This window comes from Chrysochloris asiatica, unplaced genomic scaffold, assembly GCF_000296735.1.
Source record: "Chrysochloris asiatica unplaced genomic scaffold, ChrAsi1.0 scaffold00104, whole genome shotgun sequence".
NCBI lineage: Eukaryota > Metazoa > Chordata > Mammalia > Afrosoricida > Chrysochloridae > Chrysochloris > Chrysochloris asiatica.
Window position 1 is genome coordinate 9,652,706 of NW_006408622.1, and position 21,757 is coordinate 9,674,462.

Genomic DNA, 21,757 nt, shown 5'->3' on the forward strand with positions numbered 1-21,757 from the left:
TGGGGCTGAGGTGCTCTGAAAGAGTAAAATGGAACCCATCCATCAGGACAGCTGGGATGTCCCACCCCCACACTGGGACAAGGAGGCAAAGTAGAGGCCCTCTCAGGAGGGTCCTAGGGCCAACTGGGAGCCAGCCCTCCCTTCGAGGTAGATAATCAGGGAGGGAAACGAGGAGGGACTCCCACGGTGGCGGCATTAGGCGGTCACTTCCTCAGTGGTATTGCTGGTAGCTGGGATAGCCTGGGGCCGGGGCACCCTCTTTGGAGGGCATCTGGCTGGGATCCTCCAGGAATAGGGGTGCATTGCGGAACTGCTGGGCAGTGTAGCGAGTAAGGAGGATGCCGACACCCTCAATGAGGGCCAACAGGATGCCCCCCATCATCGCTGAACCCACCATGGCCAGTGGGCCACTGCGAGCTGCCAGAACAGCACCAGTCAACGCTCCACTGGTGATGGAGTTCCAGGGATCCTCCTTGCCCCGTAGCCGCACCAAGCCACAGTCGATCGTGGAGAACAGGCCTCCCCACGCTGCAAAGCTACCAAGGCTCCCGAGCGTATTCCTCCATGGCGCCTGGGTCCGGCTGCTCAATCAGGCCGGTTCAGGCTGGGCCCCGCCCCCTCCTGTACTTTTATTAGCCATTTTTACACATAGTCTCCAGGTTTCTGTTCATCTTAGAAAAATCTACCATTTCCTTTTGGTGTAGCTTACCTCTTCCTGGATTGAATTTTGAACCTCACTTTTTAGAACTCAGCTTTCTGGGACTTAAGTCTAGATGCAAAATTGGGGAGTGCCCTGGGTGATATCTCAAAGACTCAAGTCAAACTGGGTTAATCTCATCAGATGGGTGTAAGAGGACTTGTTCTGTTGACAGGAGTGATTCAACAGAATTTAAGGACTCAGTGTTCCCCTACTATTATCTACCCATATATCCCCATCCCAGATTTCAAGGTCTAATTTCCTTCCAATCAATACTCTCACTTTAACTTCAGACACTTTAAGGTTAGAAATTCAATTTATACTGTAATCAAGCCACTTTCATGATAAGACTCTGGGTTTGGTTTGGGTCAGTAACCATTCTGTTATTACAATAAATGGAGTCCTGGTGTGGCGTTGTTGGCTAATGCAACAGACTGCAAAGTCATTTGAACTGCAAGGTTGGTGGTTTGAGCTCACCAGCTGCTCCTTGGAAACCCTATACAGGGTTGCTATGGGTTGGAATAGACTCGACAGCACTTAACAACAGCAAATTACAATAAATAAGACTTTCTTTCAGGGCACAAGTGGAAAGTGGGTCTTTTATGTGATTTTTGAGCTGTGATTCCAAAGTCCTGAGTTCATCTCTTTCTTTGACCACTTTATGGTTATAAAGTAGGACCAGCCAACCACTTCCTATATTTTTCGTATTGACAGACTTGCAGAGAAGTATCAAACATGCAATCACCCAGAGCTTGGCTTCTCACCAGTTCTTCGTCGTTGGTGAAAATAGTTTGTGTATTCCTACGGTCACCGTGCATCCTAGTTTTACATCATCCGCTTTACTGATGGAGGTAGAGTCATCAGCACCTTAAGACGAGTCAGACTTGAGAACCATTTTTGAAAAAGTCATCCTGTTAGACAGGAAAGGGGGGCTAACCACAGATGAACTACAAGGAATGCAGGAAACTACCTGACCTGTTAGTAGAGTCCAGTAAAAGGAAAAATAGAGAAAGGGACTTCCCCCAAATAAAGCATGTGGAGAAAAGACTAAGACTGACCTGATGTAATGACAAAGGAATACAGCAAACCCAGGAAGAAACAACCAATTATGGGCCGTAAATTGTGATAGGAAATATAGGACCAGGAGACAAATATCAGGACACCTGGAGCCTGCCCTGGAGGAAAAACGGCATAAAAAGGAACTCACTTGGCACTTCTTCACTGTTCTCCTCTTTGAGTATGTCTGTTCTTCAATAAATCTTGCTTGTTTGACCTTTGGCTCCTTTCATGTGTGTATTGTGCCTTCCCCCTATCAGTTCTTCAAAGGGATACTGGGACTGGACCAGGATGCTTCACACTGTAACATATTTTGGTGCTGGAACCCGGGAATCATTCACATGCTTCCTAAACTCCCAGGTATGGTCCCCTCACTCCCTTCACCATCAAGATGACCGCTCCTTTGAATAATCTGCATCTCCTCCCTCTGGTCCTAGACTTTGAATGATCTCATTTGACTTGTAACCTAGCAGAGGTGTTGCTGTATTTAGATCAGTGATGGATTTCTTTAGACAATATAGACTTGGGATATTGGTTTTCTCCCAATATATCATGACAAAATCTATTTTTTCTTTGGTATATAAAGATTATTACCCCTTTAGTATTGTTTTGGTAAAATTTTAAACAGCAAGTAAAGTTGCCATTTAACAGTTTCTGTACATGTTCAGTGACATTGGTGACATTTTCCACGATGTATCAGCATTCCTATTATTTCCTTTCTGCTGCTCCATTTCCATTAATCTAATTTCCGTGTCTCCCATCACAGCCCCCTTACCTTCTCATAGTTGCTTTAGGGTGAATGTTGATCATTTGGTCTCAGAGAAATGATTTTTTTTTTTTTTTTGATGCACAGTATTCATGGGTGCATTGTTTATTTAATCTGTAATTTAACCAACAGATGACCTTGTGATTTCAGTACACAATTTAAAGGGGATCTCAGGGAGATAGTCTCAGCAATTCTTCTAGTTTCCACTGGTTCGATAAGTTGGGCTTTGTAAAGGAATTTGAGTTTTGTCCTACATGTTTCTGACACTCTATTCAGGACCTGGTCAGAATCTATTGTACTCCTGGTCAGAATGTAGTGGTAACTGAGCAACACCTAGTTCTTTCGTGGTTCATGTAGATAATAAATCCTGTAGACTAGTTTCTTCTTGGAGTCTTTGGTTTCTTTATTTTTCTTGCTCCAGATGAATGGAGACCAATAGTTGTATCTCAGGTGTCCACTTGCAAGCTTCTAAGACCCCAGATGCTAGTCACGAAACCAAAACATTACGAACTGTACTGTGCCAATTGACTGAGTTGTCCCAAGAGATTATGGTCCTAAAACTTCAAATCTAGTAATCCAATCAGACAAAGTGTTTGGTTATGTCTAGAAGGTATCTGTAATTGTGTCCCCTGTGAGCTTTAATATATACATGAAAATACAAGCAGCACACACATACATGTGTGCCTACAGATACATCTATACATGCACCCACATATCTTCCTATTTATATGTTTGCATGCATATCCACCTATATAATCAAACACATTTTCGGGTTATTGCTGTTTTTTTGCAAAAATTGTATTTTATAGATTTACCAAAAATGTCCCTTATTGTGTATTTCTTAGTGTCATCATTTACCTTGTTCAAATTAGGTACATCCCACCCACATTTGGTATTGCTCTCAGTCACCAAAAATAACAAGTGCCTACTATTTAGAGAACAATTCTCCTTTTAATCCCTGCAACCACCAATGAACTTATTTTATACAGTCTTTTCTGCTTACAGAATTGCAATCATACACGAATTACCCTTCTGTGATTGACTAATCTCACGCAGCATAATGTCCTCCAGATTCAGCCGTGTTATAGTATATTTTGAGAATTCATATTTTATCCATTCACTGGTGAACATTTAGGTTGCTTCCATTTTTTGCTTTTGTGAATTACGTTGTAATGAACATAGATGTGTATACGTCTATTCATGTCACTGATTTTAGATCTCTATATAAATTTAAGGAGCTCTGGTAGTGTAGTCTTTACGAATTGGGCTGCGAACCTCAAGGTCAACAGTTTGAAACTACCAGCTGTTCTGCAGGATAAATATGAGGCTTTCTGCTCCCGTAAAGATTTACAGCCATGGAAACCCTGTACAGGGTCACTATGAGTCGGAACCGACTCCACGGCACATAAGTATAAATTTAGGAGTAAGATTGCAGGATGCTAAGGTATTACTACATCTAGCTTTCTGAGGAAGCACCAGGCCGATATCCATAGTGGTTGTACCATTCTACAACCCACCAGCAGCATTTGATTACAATTCCAACTGTCAAGCATTTGATTTTTAAAATCAGTGCCACTTTTGAAGGGTTGAGATGATAATCTCATTGTAGTTTTGATTTGGATCACTCTGTGGTGCTGTAGGATAAGCATTGGACTGGTCAGCAAGGTCAGCAGTTCAAACCCAACACTCTCAGAAACCTTATACCGTGTTGCTATGAATTGGAACCTATTCGATGGAACACAATAACAACAACAAATGACAAATTATTGCCAACATCTTTTTATGAGTTTGTTGGCTGCTTTAATGTTCTCTTTGGTAAAATGTCTGTTCTGTCCTTTGCCCATTTTTTAAATGAATTGTTTGCTTTTTTTGTTGCTGAGTTGTTGAAAGTTTTTATATATTTTAGAGATTAGACCCTTATCAGATATGTCATTCCAAAGATTTTTCCCCGTAATCTGTAGGTTCTCTTTTTACTTTTGACAAAGTCTTGTGATGAGCATACATATGTAATTTTAAGAGGCCCTAGTTATTTAGTTTGTCTTTTGTTCATGAATTTGTGATTGTGTTTAATAATGTTTCTGCAAATAAAATTATGTTCCATGTTTTGTACCTGGGTTATCTTCTAGGAGCTGCATAATTTTAACTGTAGCTTTTAGGTCTTTTTAGAATTTTTTAGAGTTTGAGTTTGGTTTTGTGCATAGTGTGCAGTATGGGTCCTGTTTCATTTTTCTGCAAATAGATACCCACTTTTGCTTCCACCATGTATTAAAAAGACCCTTCTTTCCCCGTTGAATGGACTTCTGCCCCTTGTTGAAAATCAGCTACCCATGAATAGATGAATTTATTTCTGGTTTCTCAATTCTATTTCATTGGTCTGTGAGTTTGTTATTGAACCAGTACCAGGCTGTTTTTATTACTGTGGCTGTATAGTATGTTTTCAGATCAGGAAGTATGAGGTCTTCTTTATTCTTATTCTTCAATATTGCTTTGGCTACTCGAGGCCTCTTTCCATTCCATAAAAGCTGATGATGATTTTTTCCCCATTTTAGTGAAGAATGTTTTTGATATTCAGATTGGGATTGCATTATATCTATAGGTAATTTTGAGTAGTATCGACATTTTAACATTACTATGTGTTGAGGCTACCGATCTATGAGCATGGACTATATTCTTTTATTTATGTGGGGCTCTCTTAGGTTTTTGTTTTGTTTTGTTTTGTTTTGTTTTTTTAGTTTTTATTGTAAATTGAATGATAGTTTATATGGGAGAACATCAGCTTTACATTCATCATTTCATTGCAATGATTACAATCCCCTCCATGCATCATCATCATTCAACAGCATTTGCTTCCATTCCTGTTTTGTTTGTTTGTTTGTTTGTTTTTTGGATGTATACCGAAGCACTCAGGAATATATATAACCATTCAAACAAGCAAAGGGTACACTCTGCAAGCCTGCCCCACACTGGCCATCAGCACACAGCCCTTCTCCCTCCCCGAGTCCAGAATCCCCAGCCACTCCATCTCTCCAAGTCACCATCTCTGCCTCCATCTCTGAAGTCACTGCTTCTCTGGGTAGGGTCCCGCACTCCGCTCTGCTCTCTTGATGGTCCCAGGGTCCTCTGCTCCTGCACTGCAAAATCAACCACTCCCCTCCTTTTGTTACAAAACAATGTCTACCTTATATTTGCAACCCTCACAGTCAGTCCTGATAGCAATTATTCACTATTGTGCCACAAGAGTCTTATCCCATCTCCTTTCGTCAGCAGCATCCAGACAGGTTGAAAACCACTTAGTGGAGATTCTACTTTCTCCCACATTCTCTGGAACTAGGCTCCCTCTTGAAAGTTTGTAAGCCAGTCACTTATTGTCTTTGTAGCACCCGCACCCCCGCCGTTTTGGGTAGCCAATATCTAAGTTGCCCATCCCTGTCAACCCTGTGTACCGAGGGGTTGGGAATGATCCTCACTGTAAAGATGTGTTCCCTCTTTTGAGCTGCTACATCTATAAGTATAGGTCAAGTTCAAATTGTAGTGGATTACTCTCTTTTTTCCCCTCTTCTTTCTCCCTCTAGCTGAGTTCTGATCATCCAGCCATTAAAGCCAGGTCAAGTGGGTTTCTTGTGCCTCTCCCCTTACTTCATGCTGTACTTTTGCTGACTGTACTCTTTTTTTCATTCCTGATTTATCAAGGTTTCTTCTTTTATCATTTCCTTTCTATTTAAAGAACGTCATTTAGCCATTCTTTCAAGTTGACAAGTTCACTTCATTTTCCTTCATCTGAGAATATGATGATTTGCTTTAATTCTTAAAGGACTGAAAACTTGACCCTAAAATTCATATGGGAATGCAGCCAGAATACAGAAAACAATCTTGAAAAACAACTTGGATAGTTCAAACTTCCTGAGTTCAAACCTTACTACAATGCTATCATCAAGACAATGTGGTACAGATATAAAGATAGTCAAAGAAATAAATGAAATTGAATTCTGAGTCATATATAAACTCATACATTTATAGTCAATTTTTTAAAATAAGGCTAAGAAGTATCTTTTCAACAAATGCTACTACAACAGTTGGATACCCACATACAAGAAAAATGAGTTGGATCGCTATCTCACACTATATACAAATGAACTCAAAATGTATTAGCTAAAATTATAACAGATTTAGAAGGAAGTACATATGCAAATCTTCATGACCTTGACATAACTAATTGCTTCATAGATATATCAAAAGCACAAGCAACCAATGAAAAAGTATATTGGATTTCATCAAAATTTAAAACTTTTATACTTCAAGATACTCTTAAAAAATGGAAAAAATAGCCAACAGAATGAAGAAAATATTTGTAAATATATATATAGGGAATTAGAGTATGGAAAGAATTTTTATTAAACTCTACTCTAAAGAGACAGCTCAAGTTTAAAATGGGTGAAAGATTTGAATAGACGTTTCTGAAGGATATTTTCACTGGCTATAGGATTTTGGGTAGAACAAGTTTGTTTTTTCTTTGAGTACGTGAAAAATGTTGTGCTACTTCCTTCTGACCTTGAGTTTCTAATGGTTTCCCCTGCAGATATGGTGTCCTATCTGTAATTCTGCATCTTTGCCCTTCAAATTGGGATTCCTGTGACATGCACATTATTAGATCATTTCTTATCGATCCACAGGTTCTTGAGGCTCTGTTCTTTTTTCCCATTCAATTTTTCTTTGTTATTAGATTGGATAATTTCTGTTATTTTGTCAAGTTCACTAATTCATTCTTCTGCTCTCTTCATACTGCTATTAAGAACATCCAATAGTTTTTCTTTTGAATATTTCATTGTGCTTACAGTTAGTTTACACAGCAAATTGGGTTACCATCTGAAAATTTCTATACAAAATTTAGTAACATGAATTATACTTTTCACAACGTGACATTTTCTAATTGCATCCCGGTTGTTGGGTCTAGTAATCTAATTTCCTTGCTCCCTTGGCTTCTCATTTTGTAGTGGATCAGTTGTTGACCTTTTGGTTTCATGTAGATTTCTTTAATAGAGCACCATGGGTAATGTATTTTATTTTGTGTGCCAGTCACTTCTTTCACTAAAAGGTGACCTCAGGGGATGGTTTTCATTCCAGGTTTAAAGAGTAACTTAACTTAGGTTGAAAGTGTCAGGGAGTCTTTTAGTCTCCACTGTTCCAGTAAATCTGGACTCTTTAAGAATTTTGCGTCCTGTTTTGCATTTTTCTCCTATTCTACCAGGGTCCATCATTGTGGCTTTGAACAAATCAGTTGGTACTGGTAGCCAGACACCATCAGTTCTGATCTCAGAGTAAATGAGGCCAGGGCTTATGTATGTTATCAGCCTTATAGACTAGTTTCTTCTTTGAAACTTTGGTTCCTTTCTCTTTTGTGCCTGATGAGATAAAAAATGATCTATTAGGTGACTGCACACAAGCGTTTTACACTCCAAATGCAGCTCATCTCCGTAGGGTGCAGAATGTGAACTCTGGGAACTAAATTATGCCAGCTGAGTTTCTTATAAGATTAAGATCCTAAACCTTCAAACCCAGAAAATCAGTTTCACAATGTGCTTGGTTATGTTTGAGAAATGTCTGTAACTGTGCTCCATCTATATATTGGTTTCACACACATATCTGTACCTACATAGACACATACATACTTCTATGTGCAAATATATATATTCTGTATCTACCAATATACACATCCACTAATAATCACAACCTAGAATGTATGAGGTAATTAAGCTAAGAAAATTGGAAGTTGTTAAAAATAGAATGTACAAACATCGATATCCTAGGCTGAAACAGACTACTATTGGTCATTTTGAATCAGATAAAAATGTGGTTTATTATGCCAGGAATGACAAATTGAAGAAGAATGGTGTCACACTCATCACCAAAAAGAACATTTCAAGATCTTGAAGTACAATGCTATCTGTGATAATAATTATATGTCTACGAGGAAGACCAGTTAATACCACTTTTACTCAAATTTATGTACCAACTACTAAAACCAGTGATGATGAAATTGGAGAAATCTAGCAACATCTTCAGTCTGAAGCTGATGAAACATACAAATAATACGCATTGTTAATTACTGGTGACTGCACTACAAAAGTTGGAAATAAAGAGGAGGGAGCAGTGGCTGGATAATATGGCCTTGTTGATAGAAATGATGCTGGAGATAATATGATAGAATTTTGCAAGACCAATGACTGATCCATCACACATACCTTTTTAAACATAAAAGACGACTATATATCTATGGACTTCACCAGATGGAATATGTACACAGGAATCAAACTGACTACATCTGTGGAAAGAAACAATGGAAAAGCTCAATATCATCACCCAAAACAAGGCCAAGGGTTGACTGTAAACCAGAGCATGAATTACACATATGCAAATTCAGACTGAAGCTGAAGAAATATCAGAGAAGACCACAAGAGCCAAAAATGTATCCCACTTTAGAGACCATCTCAAGAACAGATGTGATTCATTAGACACTAATGAAGAACAGAAGAGTTGTGGGATAACATTAAGACCATCATACTGGAAGAAAGCAAAACATCATTAAAAAGACTGAAAGAAAGAAAAGACCAAAATATATGTCAGAAGAGACTCTGAGATTTAATCTTGAGCACAGAGAAGTTAAAATGAATGGAAGAAACGAGCTAGTAAAAATGCTGAACAGAAAATTTCAAAGGGCAGCTTGAGAAGGCAAAGATAAATATTATAATGAAATATGCAAAGACCTAGAGTTAGAAAACCAAAAGGGAAGAACACTTTCAGCATTTCTTAAACTGAAAGAACAGAAGAAAAAATTCAAGCCTTGATTTGCAGTACTGAAGGATTCTATGGGCAAAATATTGAATGATGTAGAATGTATAAAGAGATGGACGATATATACAGTCACCATACCAAAATGAATTATCCAATGTTCAGCCATTTCAAGAGGTTGCATATGGTCAAAACCCGATGATACTGAAGGAAGAAGTCCAAGACCCAATGAAGGCATTTATGAAAAACAAGTCTCCAGGAATTGATGGAAAACAAATTGAAATGTTTCAACAAACTGATGCAGCACTGGAGGCCCTCACTCATCTATGCCAAGAAAGTTGGAAGACAGCTACGTGGTCAACTGATCAGAAGAGGTCCATACTTACACCCATTCCAAAGAAAGGTAACCCAACAGAACGCAGAAATCTTTGAATAATATTAATATCACATGAAAATAAAATGTTGAAGATAATCCAAAAATTATTACAGTTGTACACCTACAGGGAGCTACAAGAAATCCAAGTTGGATTTGGAAGAGAACATAAAAGGAGGGATATAACTGCTGATGTCAGATGAATCTTAGCCCAAAGCAGAGAGGATCAAAAAGATGTTTACTTGTACTTTATTGATTATCATAAGGAATTTGACTTGTGTGGATCATAACAAACTATGGATAACATTGCAAAGAATGTGAATTCCAAAACACTACTCAAGAGGAACCTGTACATAGATCAAGAAGCAGTCGTTTGAACAGAACAAGGGGACACTGAGTGGTTTAAAACCAGGAAAGGTGTGCACCACCATACTTTTTCAATCTGTATACTGAGCAAATAATCTGAGAAACTGGATTATCTGTAGAAGAATATGACATCAGGATTGGACAAAGATTTATTAACAATCTATGTTATGCAGATGACACAACCTTGTGTACTGGAAGCAAAGAGGACTTGAAATACTTACTGATGAAGATTAGACTACAGCCTTCATGGATTGTACCTTAATGTAAAGAAAACGAAAATCCACAAAACTGGGCACAAATGGAAAAAAAAACTGAAGACTTCATTTTGCTTGTAGCCACAATCAACACTCATTGAAGCAACATTCAAGAAACGAAATGACGTATTACATAAGGCAAATCTGCTCTTTATAAAGTGTTAAAAAGCAAAGAGGTTAGTTTGAGGACTAAAATGTGCTTGACCCAAGCTATAGCGTTTTCAATGGCCTCACTATGCATGTGAAAGTTGGACAATGAATAAGTAGACTGTAGAAGAATCAATGCATTTAAATTATGGTGCTGGAGAAGAATATTGAAACTGTCGAAACAAATCTGTCCTGGAAAAAGTACAGCCAGAGTGTTCCTTAAAAGCAATGGTGAACTCCTATTCAATATTGTCCTGGAAGTCTTAGCCAGAGTTATACAGCAAGATAGGGGAAATTAAAGGCATCCAAATTGGCAAAGAGGAAATAAAACTCTATTTGCAGATGATATGATCCTATATGTAGAAAACCCCAAAGACTCAGTAAAAAAGCTACTAGACCTCATTGGAAGATTCAGCAAAGTAACAGGGTATAAGATCAATATATAAAAATCAGTTGGATTCCTCTATAGTAACAATGACAATGCTGAAAAAGACATAAGGAAAGCAATATCATTTACAATAGCCTCCCAAAGGATGAAATATCTAGGAATAAATGTAACCAGAGAAACAAAGGACCTATACAAAGAAAACTACAAAACAGTACTACAAGAAACCAAAAGAGACTTACAAAAGTGGAAGAATATACCATGCTCCTGGAGAGGAAGACTTAACATTGTGAAAATGTTAATACTGCCCAAAGCAATCTACACATATAATGTAATCCCAATCCAGATTCCAATGACATTCTTCAAAGAGATGGAAAAAACAATTACAAACTTTATATGGAAAGGAAAGAGACCTAAAACAAGCAAAGCACTGCTTAAGAAGAAGAATAAGGTTGGAAACCTCTCACTCCCCAACTTCAAAATGTATTACATGGCTACAGTGGTCAAAACATCCTGGTACTGGTACAATGAAAGATACATTGATCAGTGGAACAGAATTGAGAATCCAGAAATTAACCCATCCACATACAGCCAGCTGGTTTTCGACAACGTGCCTAAGTAAGTACATTGCATGGGGAGGAGATAGTCTCTTCAACAGATGGTGCTGGCAGAACTGGAAAGCGATATGCAAAAGATTGAAGCAAGATCTTTACATCATGCCTTACACAAAAACAAACTCAGCATGGATTAAAGACCTAAATGTGAATCCCAGAATTATAAAGGCCATCAATGAAAAAATAGGGACAAATGTGAGGGCTCTAATACAAGGCATATACAGACTACCAAACATTGAAAAAATTACACAAACAAAAGTAGACAAAATAGATGAGTGATACATACTGAAAATTAAAAACTTATGTGCATCAAAAGACTTCACATAAAGAGTAAAAAAGGAGCCCACAGAATGGGAAAAAATATTTTGCAATGACACATCGGACAAGGGACTGATTTCTAAAATATATAGGAAACTACAACACCTCTTCAAGAAAAAGACAAATAACTCAATTAAAAAATGGGCATAGGATATGAACAGACACTTCACCAAAGAGGAGATCCAGGCAGCCAACAAACATATGGAGAAATGTTCACGATCACTAGCCGTTGTTGTTGTTGTTATGTGCCATGGAGTCGGTTCCAACTCATAGCGACCCTCCCTGCACAGGGTGGATGCAAATCAAAACAACAATGAGTTATCATCTCACACCACCAATAACAGCAAAGATAAAAAAAAGTAGAGGACAATAAATGCTGGTGAGGATGTGGAGAAACTGGGATGCTCCTGCATTGCTGGTGGGATTGAAAAATGGTCTAACCACTCTGGAAAGAAATATGACGCTTCCTCAGAAGGTTGGAAATAGAAATACCTTATGATCCAGCAATTCCTCTACTTGGTATTTACCCAAAAGAAATACGAGCCATAACACTAGAAGATAAATGCACACCAATGTTCATAGCAGCACTATTTTATAATAGCAAAAAGATGGAGACAGCGTAAGTGCCCATCAATGGAAGAATGGATATACAAACTGTGGTACATACACACAATGGAATATTATGCTACCTTGAAGAATAACAAGGAAACTGCAAGCCACCACATAACATGGATAAACTTTGAGGACATTATGCTGAGTGAAATAATTACGTCACAAAAGGAGAAATACTGCATAGGACCATTATTGCAAAAGATTAAGAAAAAGAACCACACTAAAAGGGGAAATAAAAAATACTTTCCTGGGATGTATTGGGTGGGTTGAGGGGAGGGTGGGGAAGGTGGAGCACAGGGTAGGGAATAGACACAGAATAGCTTGGGTGCTGGGGGAGGGAGCAATACACAAGAAGGGGGGAAGGGAACAGAAGAATAAGGTGGATGGGAGAACAGTTAGCCAGGTTTGCATGGACTGAGTGGGACATAGGTAAATAATGCACAACCTTGGCACAACAAGGCTCTGGGATACAGGGATTGAGGCATGGTTGGAATGGGTAAAAAAGGGGAAATAATGTTATGATGCTTAGCTGTCTTTTGATTTTTGGTTTCCCTTGCCTACCATTGTAAAATAAGGAGCTCTGATAGCGTAGTGGTTACGAATCAGGCTGCGAACCTCAAGTTCAGCAGTTCAAAACTACCAGCCTTTCTGCCAGAGAAAGATGAGGCTTTCTGCTCCCATAAAGATTTATAGCCTCGGAAACCCTGTACAGGGTCGCTATGAGTCGGAACTGACTCCACGGCACATAACAATAACAGCCATTATAAAATAGAGAAAGGAATAGCCAGAAACATAACCATAGAAAGCTTTTAAGTTTGTCTTTAAGCCTATAACTGATTGGAATACCTAAAATGGGCCTAGAACTTGCCCAGTGAGGGAAGCTTCCTGTGGAGCCTTTGCATTGCACAAGACCATAGGTGAAATCCTGAACCCCATCCAGAATTTTCTGAGGTAGGAAATTTCCAACTGAAAGGACAAGCAGACCAGCCTGGAGTGGCTAGAAGAATAGAAGCGATTTCTTGAAAGAAAGGCCAGCAGGAAAAATAAAAAAAACAGTAACAGCAGTCCAGTCTGATTGACTACTACAAGAACAAGCAAGTTGTTCACCCAGGAGACATCAAGGCAAGTGGTCAGGTCCCTTCAGGGCAAACTCCCTTCCAAGACTAAGACTCAAGGGGAATACACGAGCAGGCATGTGGTCTTGCTGGTGACCACGTTGGTCACCAGTAAGAGAAAGTGGGGGAAAAACAGCAATGAAGTTGTGAGCTAAGTCTGACCATGTTCAATAGACTCCGGTGAACCCAGATTGAGACCTTGTTGGCTAGCAGTATGACAAGACCTGGGGACTCCTGGGCCCAGAGACAGTGACATGGCCACAGAAGACTAGAGCAGAGAGTGAAGCGTCCAGCTGATATGAAGTGAGGGGAGATGCACAAGAACACCCATACTTACAGATAGTACCCACTTGACCTGGCTTCAATGACTGGATAATCAGAACTTGACTAGAAGAAAGAAGAGGAAAAAAAGAGTAATCTGCTACAATTTGATGAACTTGACCTATATTTATGGATGTAGTAGCTCAAAAGAGGGAACAAATCTTTACAGTGAGTATCATTCCCACCACCTTGATACACAGGGTTGACAGGGATGGGCAACTTAAGACACTCTACAAAGGCAAGAAATGACTGGCTTATAAGCTTTTAAGAGGGAGCCTAGTTTCAGAGGGTGCAGGGGAAGGTAGAACCTCCAGAGTGGTTCCCAATCTGCCTGGACAGGGCTGATGAAAGGAGATAGGATAAGACTCTTGTGGCACAATAGTGAATAATTGCTATCAGAACTGTGAGGGTTGCAAATGTAAAGGTAGACGTTTTGTAACAAAAGGAGGGGAGTGGTTGATTTTGCAGTCCAGGAGCGAAGGACCCTGGGACCATCAAGGGAGAAGAGTGGAGTGCGGGACCCTACCCAGTGAAACAGTGATTCCAGAGATGGAGTGGCTTGGGACTCTGGGTGCAGGGAGGGAGAAGGCCTGTGTGCTGATGGTGGGAGGGCAGGCTTGCAGGGGGTGTACCCTTTGGTTGTTTGATGATGCTTGGAGGGGATTGTAATCATTGCAATGAATTGAAATACAATAGGATGAATGTAAAGCTAATGTTCTCCCATGTAAACTATCCCATAATTCACAATACAAACAAACAAGAGTATCATCCTCATGCAATTTATATTTAGTCATGCCAAATTATTTTTTTCTTGAGGCACAAATCCAGGAATTGCATCTTTTAATTTTCAAAATGAATTTTAAAAATCTGCCTATACTTAGGATAAGGCCCTTACCCATTTGGGGTACTCAGTACATGTTGGCTGAATTAAAATCTCTTATCACTGGCTCGCCCAGCCCACTTAAAATTCTGTTGACAAACAGTGCTTGACAAAAGTCCAACAGTTTACTTATTTTCCCTTCCTAACTGACCCTTTCCTCATCTTTCATCCAACTCTGTACCCCACCATTCTTTATCCTCCAAATCAGAATCTCGATATATCTTCAAGAATTCAACTAGCACACGGAGCAAGAACTGAGTTTCCTTTCATAGCCACATGATTCTTTCCTGAGAGAGATTTTGAAACTTCCAGTCACATAAAATATCATTCATTGCCTTGTGTTTGATCGCATAACCATCTTGAACGCTAATAAAGCTCTAAGACTGTTGGCGCTACAACTAGCATGTATAATTATCTTTCTGGGATTCAGAGTTGAGTCAAATGGGGAATTGTTTCCTGCCCATGTGTCTAGTATGTTGTTGTTGTTTAAAAAAAAAAAAAAAATAGCGCTGGTGAGACTTCGTCTCTCTTACTTTGGGCCTGTTATCAGGAGGAATCAGTCCCTGGAGAAGAGCACCATAGTTGATAAATTGGATGGTCAGGGAAAAAGAGGAAGAGTTCCAAGGAGATGATGATACAGTGGCAGCAAAAAGGGTCTTAAACAGCAATTGTGAGGATGGCGCAGGACTGGGCACTATTTCCTTCTGTTGTGCATTGGGTTGCTAGGAGTTGGAACCACCTTGATACTATCTAATAACAAACCGTAACACATATACTAATATACCTGTACACATGTGTATGTGACCAATCATTTTTTTGCTCATTACAGTGTTGTCAAACTGTCATTCTTCAGAGTATGAGAAACAACCATTTCTCGTGTGCTTCTTAGTGGCATCATTTACTTTGGTCAGGATGTGCTCATTGCACCCACATTTAGTGCTTTGTCCATCACCAAAAATAACAAGTATCTATTGATCTAGAGATTGATTTCCCCACCTCTTCCACCCAACCCTATTAACTACAAATGAACACGTCTCTCGATGATAGATAGATAGATAGATAGATAGATAGATAGATAGATAGATAGATAGATAGATAATGAGGATAAGTCAATATTGTCTGCACTCTGGCTGTATGTAGCATTTATTTTAACCAACTTAGAAAAGGCAAATGCATCATTTTTTGACACAATCTCCTTGCTTTTCAATACACTGTCCATTTATCAACAAACGTTTGTATTTTAAAATGTATTTAAAATGTATTTAAGAATGTTTTAGGCTGAGCTGTGAGTCACAAATGCACCACTGTCTTCACTTCTTCATCAGAGGCTGCTTTCAAAGAATCAAACAGGTGAAAGCCCAATGAAGCAAGGTCAGGACTATAGGGAGGAAACTTTAACTCAAACAAAGTTTTTGTAGTGTCAATAGTGTGAACAGAGGTGTGTGGACATGCACTGTCATGCAAGCACACAATGCCCTTGGATAGCAGTACTCTATGTTTAACCCAAAGTTTAGAATTCAGCTCTTCAGTGAGCAGCTCACTGTAAGAAGCACTGTTAATTGTTGAACCTTTATCCTGATAGTGTTCCAGTACTGGCCCTTGAGAATCCCAGAAAACTGGAAGCATCTATTTTTCACTTGATGGTTGATTTTTAAAAACTTTTTGACTGAGGATATTTCCATTGCACACTCTGCCATTTGCTCTCAGGTTTGTAGTGATGAATCCATGTATTGTTACCAGTAATGTTGTTGTTTTTCTAAAGAAACTTTTACCTCCCTTCGAGTATTGGTCCAAATTTTGTTTGCAGATGTCCAAACGCTTCTGTTTATGCTCTCCCATGAGTTGTTTTGGTATCCACCATCTTGTACAAAGTCTTCGAAATCCAAGTCTGTGATGGATTATTCCATAGGCAAAACCATGGCTGACTTGCAAATGATTTGCCACATAATCTACTGTCACTCATCTATTCAACAGAATCATTCCATGTGCACACTCAATGTTGTCATCAGTCATTGACATGGACTGGTATTTTAATTTAACCAGAGTGTGGATCATTGTTTACTCACCCTCATGTGTATATGTCCTGGTGTGGTGCTGTTAGATAAACAGTCTGCTAACCACAAGGTTGGTGATTCAAACCCACTAGATGCTCCTTAGAAATCCTGTACAGGGTCACCATGACCATAGAACTTAATATCCTTGTCTCATAAACGTGAGATCATACAATATTGTTTCTTATGCAACTGACTTATTTCACTGAGCATTATATAGCCTTCAAATCCATGCTATTTTGCATTTATGTTCTTTTTAACATTCCATTGTTACGTATGCACCACATTCTGCTTACCCATCATCTGATGAAGGGCATTCAGACCTTTTCCATTTGTTATTGTGAATGATGCTGTAATATACATACATGTCTGTCTGTGTCTCTTTCATTAGATCTCTAGAGTATATACCTAGAAATGGGGTTGCTGGATCGTAAGGTATTTGTATTTCTAGTTTTTTGAGGAAGGGCCATAACATTTCTTATAATGGTTGTTTGTACCATGTCCATTCATTAGTTTAATTGTTCTAAAATTTCCAATGGTTTCTTCTTTATGTCTTCTTTCTTTGCTTACACTATTTTAAATTTATTTAAATCTTTAAATTTACCACATAATTCTAGTATTTCTATCATCTTGGTGTTGGTACCTATTGATTTTTATTCACAGTTCTTCCTAATTTCAGCCTCATGAGTTTTTTTTTTTAATTGAAACCTGGACATTTACTATGCCATGAGACTGAGTTTATTTAAAACCTGTTTTAGTTGACTTCCTCTAATACTGCTCATTACTGCCAGATGGGTGTGCTCCATAAAGGTAAGTTGAAGTCCTGACCCCTGGTCATGTGAACATGGCCTTATTTGGAAATGTCTTTACAGATGCTATCAGTGAACATTATGTCTTACTGGAGTAGGATAGATCCTAATGTGAGCGATGACATTGAGACAGACACATGGAAGAAGGTCATATGGTAATGGACAAAGAAATTGAAGTTATGCTGCAATTTCTACAACTACAAGCCAAGGAATGCCTATGGCTACCAGAAGTTGAGAGAAGAAAGGATCTTCTCCTAGAGCTTTTGGGGTGAGCATTGTTGTGAGGTGCCATCAAGCTGGTTCTGGCCAATAAGGGTCGTATGCACAACAAAATGAAACACTGCCCACTCCTGTGCCATCCCAGTTGTAACATCTGAGACCACTGCTTTCGCCACTGTGTCAGTCCATCTCATTAAAGGTCTCTTTCACTGATCCTCAATTTTACTAAGCACAATTTCCTTCTCCTAGGACTGGTGCCTCCTGATATTCCAAGAACAAGAGGTTAAGTCTTGCCATCCTGGCTTCTAAGGAGTATTCTGGATGCTTCTCTTCCAAGACAGATTTGTTTGTTCTTTTGGCAGTCCATGGCACTTTCAATATTCTTCTCAAACACCATAAATATATACCAATTCTTCTATGATCTTCCTTCTTCATTATCCAACTTTTCCATGCACATGAAGCGACTGCAAATGGCAGGGACCTGTGACAGGCTCATTTTAGTCCTCAAACTGCTATCTCTGCTCTTGAATACTTTCAAGTAGTCTTTTGATGATTTGCCTAATTCAGTATGTTTGATTTCTTGACTGCTGCTTCTATGCGTGTTGACTGTGAATCCATGTAAAATGAAGTTAACGTCTTTTCTCCATTAATCATGATGCTATTAGGTCAGCTGTGATGATTTTTGTTCTATTTACACTGACATGTAATCCATACTGAAAGGCTGTAGTCTTTGATCTTTATTAGTAAGCATTTCAAGTCTCTGCTTCTACAAGCAAGGTGGTATCATCTGCATATTGCAAGTTGTTAATGAATCTCCAATCCTGATGCAAACTTCCATCATAGAATCCAGCTTCTCAAGTTATTTGCTCAGCATAAATTTGGGGGTTGGATTCAACACTGGCACACACCTTTCCTGATCTTAACAGTCAGTATGACTGTCTTCTAAAAGTTGCCTATTGTCTCTTTCTTGGCCATGCTAAAACCCTTTTTTTTGGTACCCCTAGTTTCTCATTTCCTGCTTCACTTACTCTTAAAAAAAAAAAAAAGTACAGTCGAGCAAAGTTTCCATTTGATGGGTGCCAAAACTGTTGCACCTAGATCAGCTGCAGACAATGCAGACTTTTCAATGCAAATTTTAAACAAGCAGGGTCAAGATCCTGAAGCATTTCCTCAAAGAACTGTTAACAGGCTATGAAACATGGCTTTTATCAGAGCAGTTCTGAAAACAAGGCACCATAAAAAAATGGCTACCAAGAGGTAGAAGTGGTCCAGTCAAAGCAAATGCAGACCAGTCAAGAGCAAAGGTCATGACAACAATTTGAGGGAATTCTCAAGACATTTTGCTTGTTGACTTTCTGGAGGGCCAAAGAAAGATGACATCTGATTATTAGTATGTTCTGCAAAAAAAAAGCTAAGGATTTAGCAGAAAAACGCCCAGAAAAGCTTCACCAGTCGTTCTCCACCGTGATGTTCCTGCTCATTCTTTCATCTCAAAGAGGAAGGTAATTTTGAGAGTCTGACGGCAATCATTAGGCATCTACCGTACAGTCCTGATTTGGCTCCTCCTGACTTTTTTGTTTCCCAATTTTAAATAGTCATTGGTGGTGGTGGTTATGTGCCGTGGAGTCCGTTCCTACTCATAGCGACCCTGTACAGGGTTTCCGAGGCTTTACAAGAGCAGAAAACCTCATCTTTCTCCTGCGGAACAGCTGATAGTTTCAAACTGCTGACCTTAAGGTTCACAGCCCAATTCGTAACCACTATAATAATAAATAACTTGTTTATACAAATAATGTAAAAAAGACTACAGTGACATGGTTAAATTTACAGAAACCTGTTCTTTAGCGTAAATCAGGTTTGATTTACTCTGGTATTTCTAAACCTCACAAGAGATTACAGAGGTATATGAAACTCATGAGAAAGAAGACAAACAGTTTAGGAAAGTATCTTAGATTGAAACATTTATACACTGTTTTCCTCCTGTGGATGACAAAGACAATTAAAAATGTTTCAATTCCACATAGTAACCTTTTTTTAGATAACAAAGATTAGAACCCAAGATTCTGAATGAGGTTTATTTATATAACTCATGGACATTCTTATAAAGGGCTAATAAAAGATACAGTTTGAGGGTTTTGGTTTTTTTTTTAATGCTACATAATGCTTAAAGGATTATTGAACACTCTATATCATTACATTATGATAAGGGATCAAATAAATTATCTGAAGGATTAAATGAGAGAGCTGTATCAGTTTTTTCATTCTCACCCTCATTCCACTCTCCTGGTCTGCAAAATAAAAAAACATTCTGTAGATTAAGACCAAGATCTAGGTGTTAGTATTTAACTGAATGATTTGTGGATTTCTGGGCAGTGGAATGATTTTCTTCTTAAAAATGTAATGATAAACTTTAATGCATATGCTAGCCTCATGAAAATTTTCAGAACAGGAAATCTGACATTCCAAAATCCAGTTATCTAAAAACGATACAAATTATATGAAGCATGTGCATGTATACTTATTCAATTAAAAGTCCTTAAAACTTTTAAGTCCATATGGTATGTTGTAAAATGTTAGAAATGTGTAGAGACGATATACTGTCAACTATTATGGTGGTAGTTATGTGCTGTGGAGTTGGTTCTGACTCATAGCGATCCTGCGTAGGGTTTCCGAGGCTGTACATCTTTATGGGAGCAGAAAGCCTCATCTTTCTCCCATGGATTGCCTGGTACTTTTGAACCGCTGACCGTGATGTTAGCAGCCCAACTCGTAACCACTATATGTAACAATAAATTAAAACAGATTTGTATTATGCTATCATTTTAAAATTTTAATAAAATAGATAATTTCATATTACATTAGGAACAAGTTCATCCACTCATCACTGATAAAATTCTAGAAATATTCTTATAAAAGTTTAGTATTTGATTGAGAATGAACCCATGAGAACATTATTTCTACCTGTACAGCTTTCCCACCCCCCTACCCCACCCCCATTCTTATCTTGAGAATTGAAAAATACAGAAAAGTACAAAAAATAAGACAAGGTGTATCCATATACCACAATCCAGAATTAACCACTATATTTATATATTTACTTACATTAAGTTTTCATTTTTAAGAGAAAAGGATGTTTATATATATAAAGCTGAAGCCCTCTTTAGCCAATCCCCATCCTACCTCCCACTTTCATTCCCTTTCTGTAGTCACTTTTCACAGGCAACCATTATCAAGAGTTTGTTCAGTATCCTTCCCATTCAGTTTTTCTATATTTACAAACATATATTTATCCATTATCAATACATAGTACTGAATTTTGAGGAAAGTTTTAAAATTTACAAAAAACCCAATACACTAAATGTATCATTCTGCAATTTAACTTTCTCCCTCAACATAATTTTTTGAGATCTAACTAATGAAGATAAATCTTATAGCATCTTACATTTGCCTATTTCACCATAAGGATTTTCTTTTTCAATCCCAATGAACATTTAGGTTGCTCCCAAATTTTAGACATAACAAATCATGCCACAGAATATATCCTGGTATTTATTTCCTGACTATACATACTTGAGTAGAATTACTAGATGTTTTTAAGATTTTTTTTTTTATGCACGATTCCTTAACTCCCATGTTCCTGTTTTAAATACCTTTGGATTTAACTTTTATCTTCTAGAGAAACATCTAAACCAAGTGTTTTAAATAGCACAATTATCTCCTTCCTTCCTGATGCTATTTCTATCATTTCCAAATTCTACTAAATGCATAGATTGGTTTCTGGGTTCTCTTCTGCTCTGCTGCATCAATACCACAATATTTTGTGTAGATGAACGTTATCGCCTCAAAAACATTGCTCTTCTTTTCCAAATTTATTTTTCTTATCACATTAGTGAGTATATCCAAACCCATGCTAACAGCAATGATAACAACAGGGATCTGCTTCTTGTTCCAAATTCCGGCTTCAATATTATCTTTGTTGTTTACTGCA

General features: G+C 38.3%; 1 protein-coding gene across 1 annotated transcript; it reads right to left on the reverse strand.

The window, feature by feature from the left end:
* Nucleotides 1–211: 211 nt before the first annotated feature.
* On the reverse strand, nt 212–2,536 carry LOC102821443 (mitochondrial import inner membrane translocase subunit Tim17-B-like). Its single transcript, XM_006867404.1, has 2 exons — nt 2,529–2,536; nt 212–581 (listed from the first exon to the last, which is right to left on the reverse strand). Exons 1-2 carry the CDS (start codon nt 2,534–2,536, stop codon nt 212–214), a joined length of 378 nt encoding a protein of 125 aa, XP_006867466.1.
* Between the last annotated feature and the right edge of the window lie 19,221 nt (nt 2,537–21,757).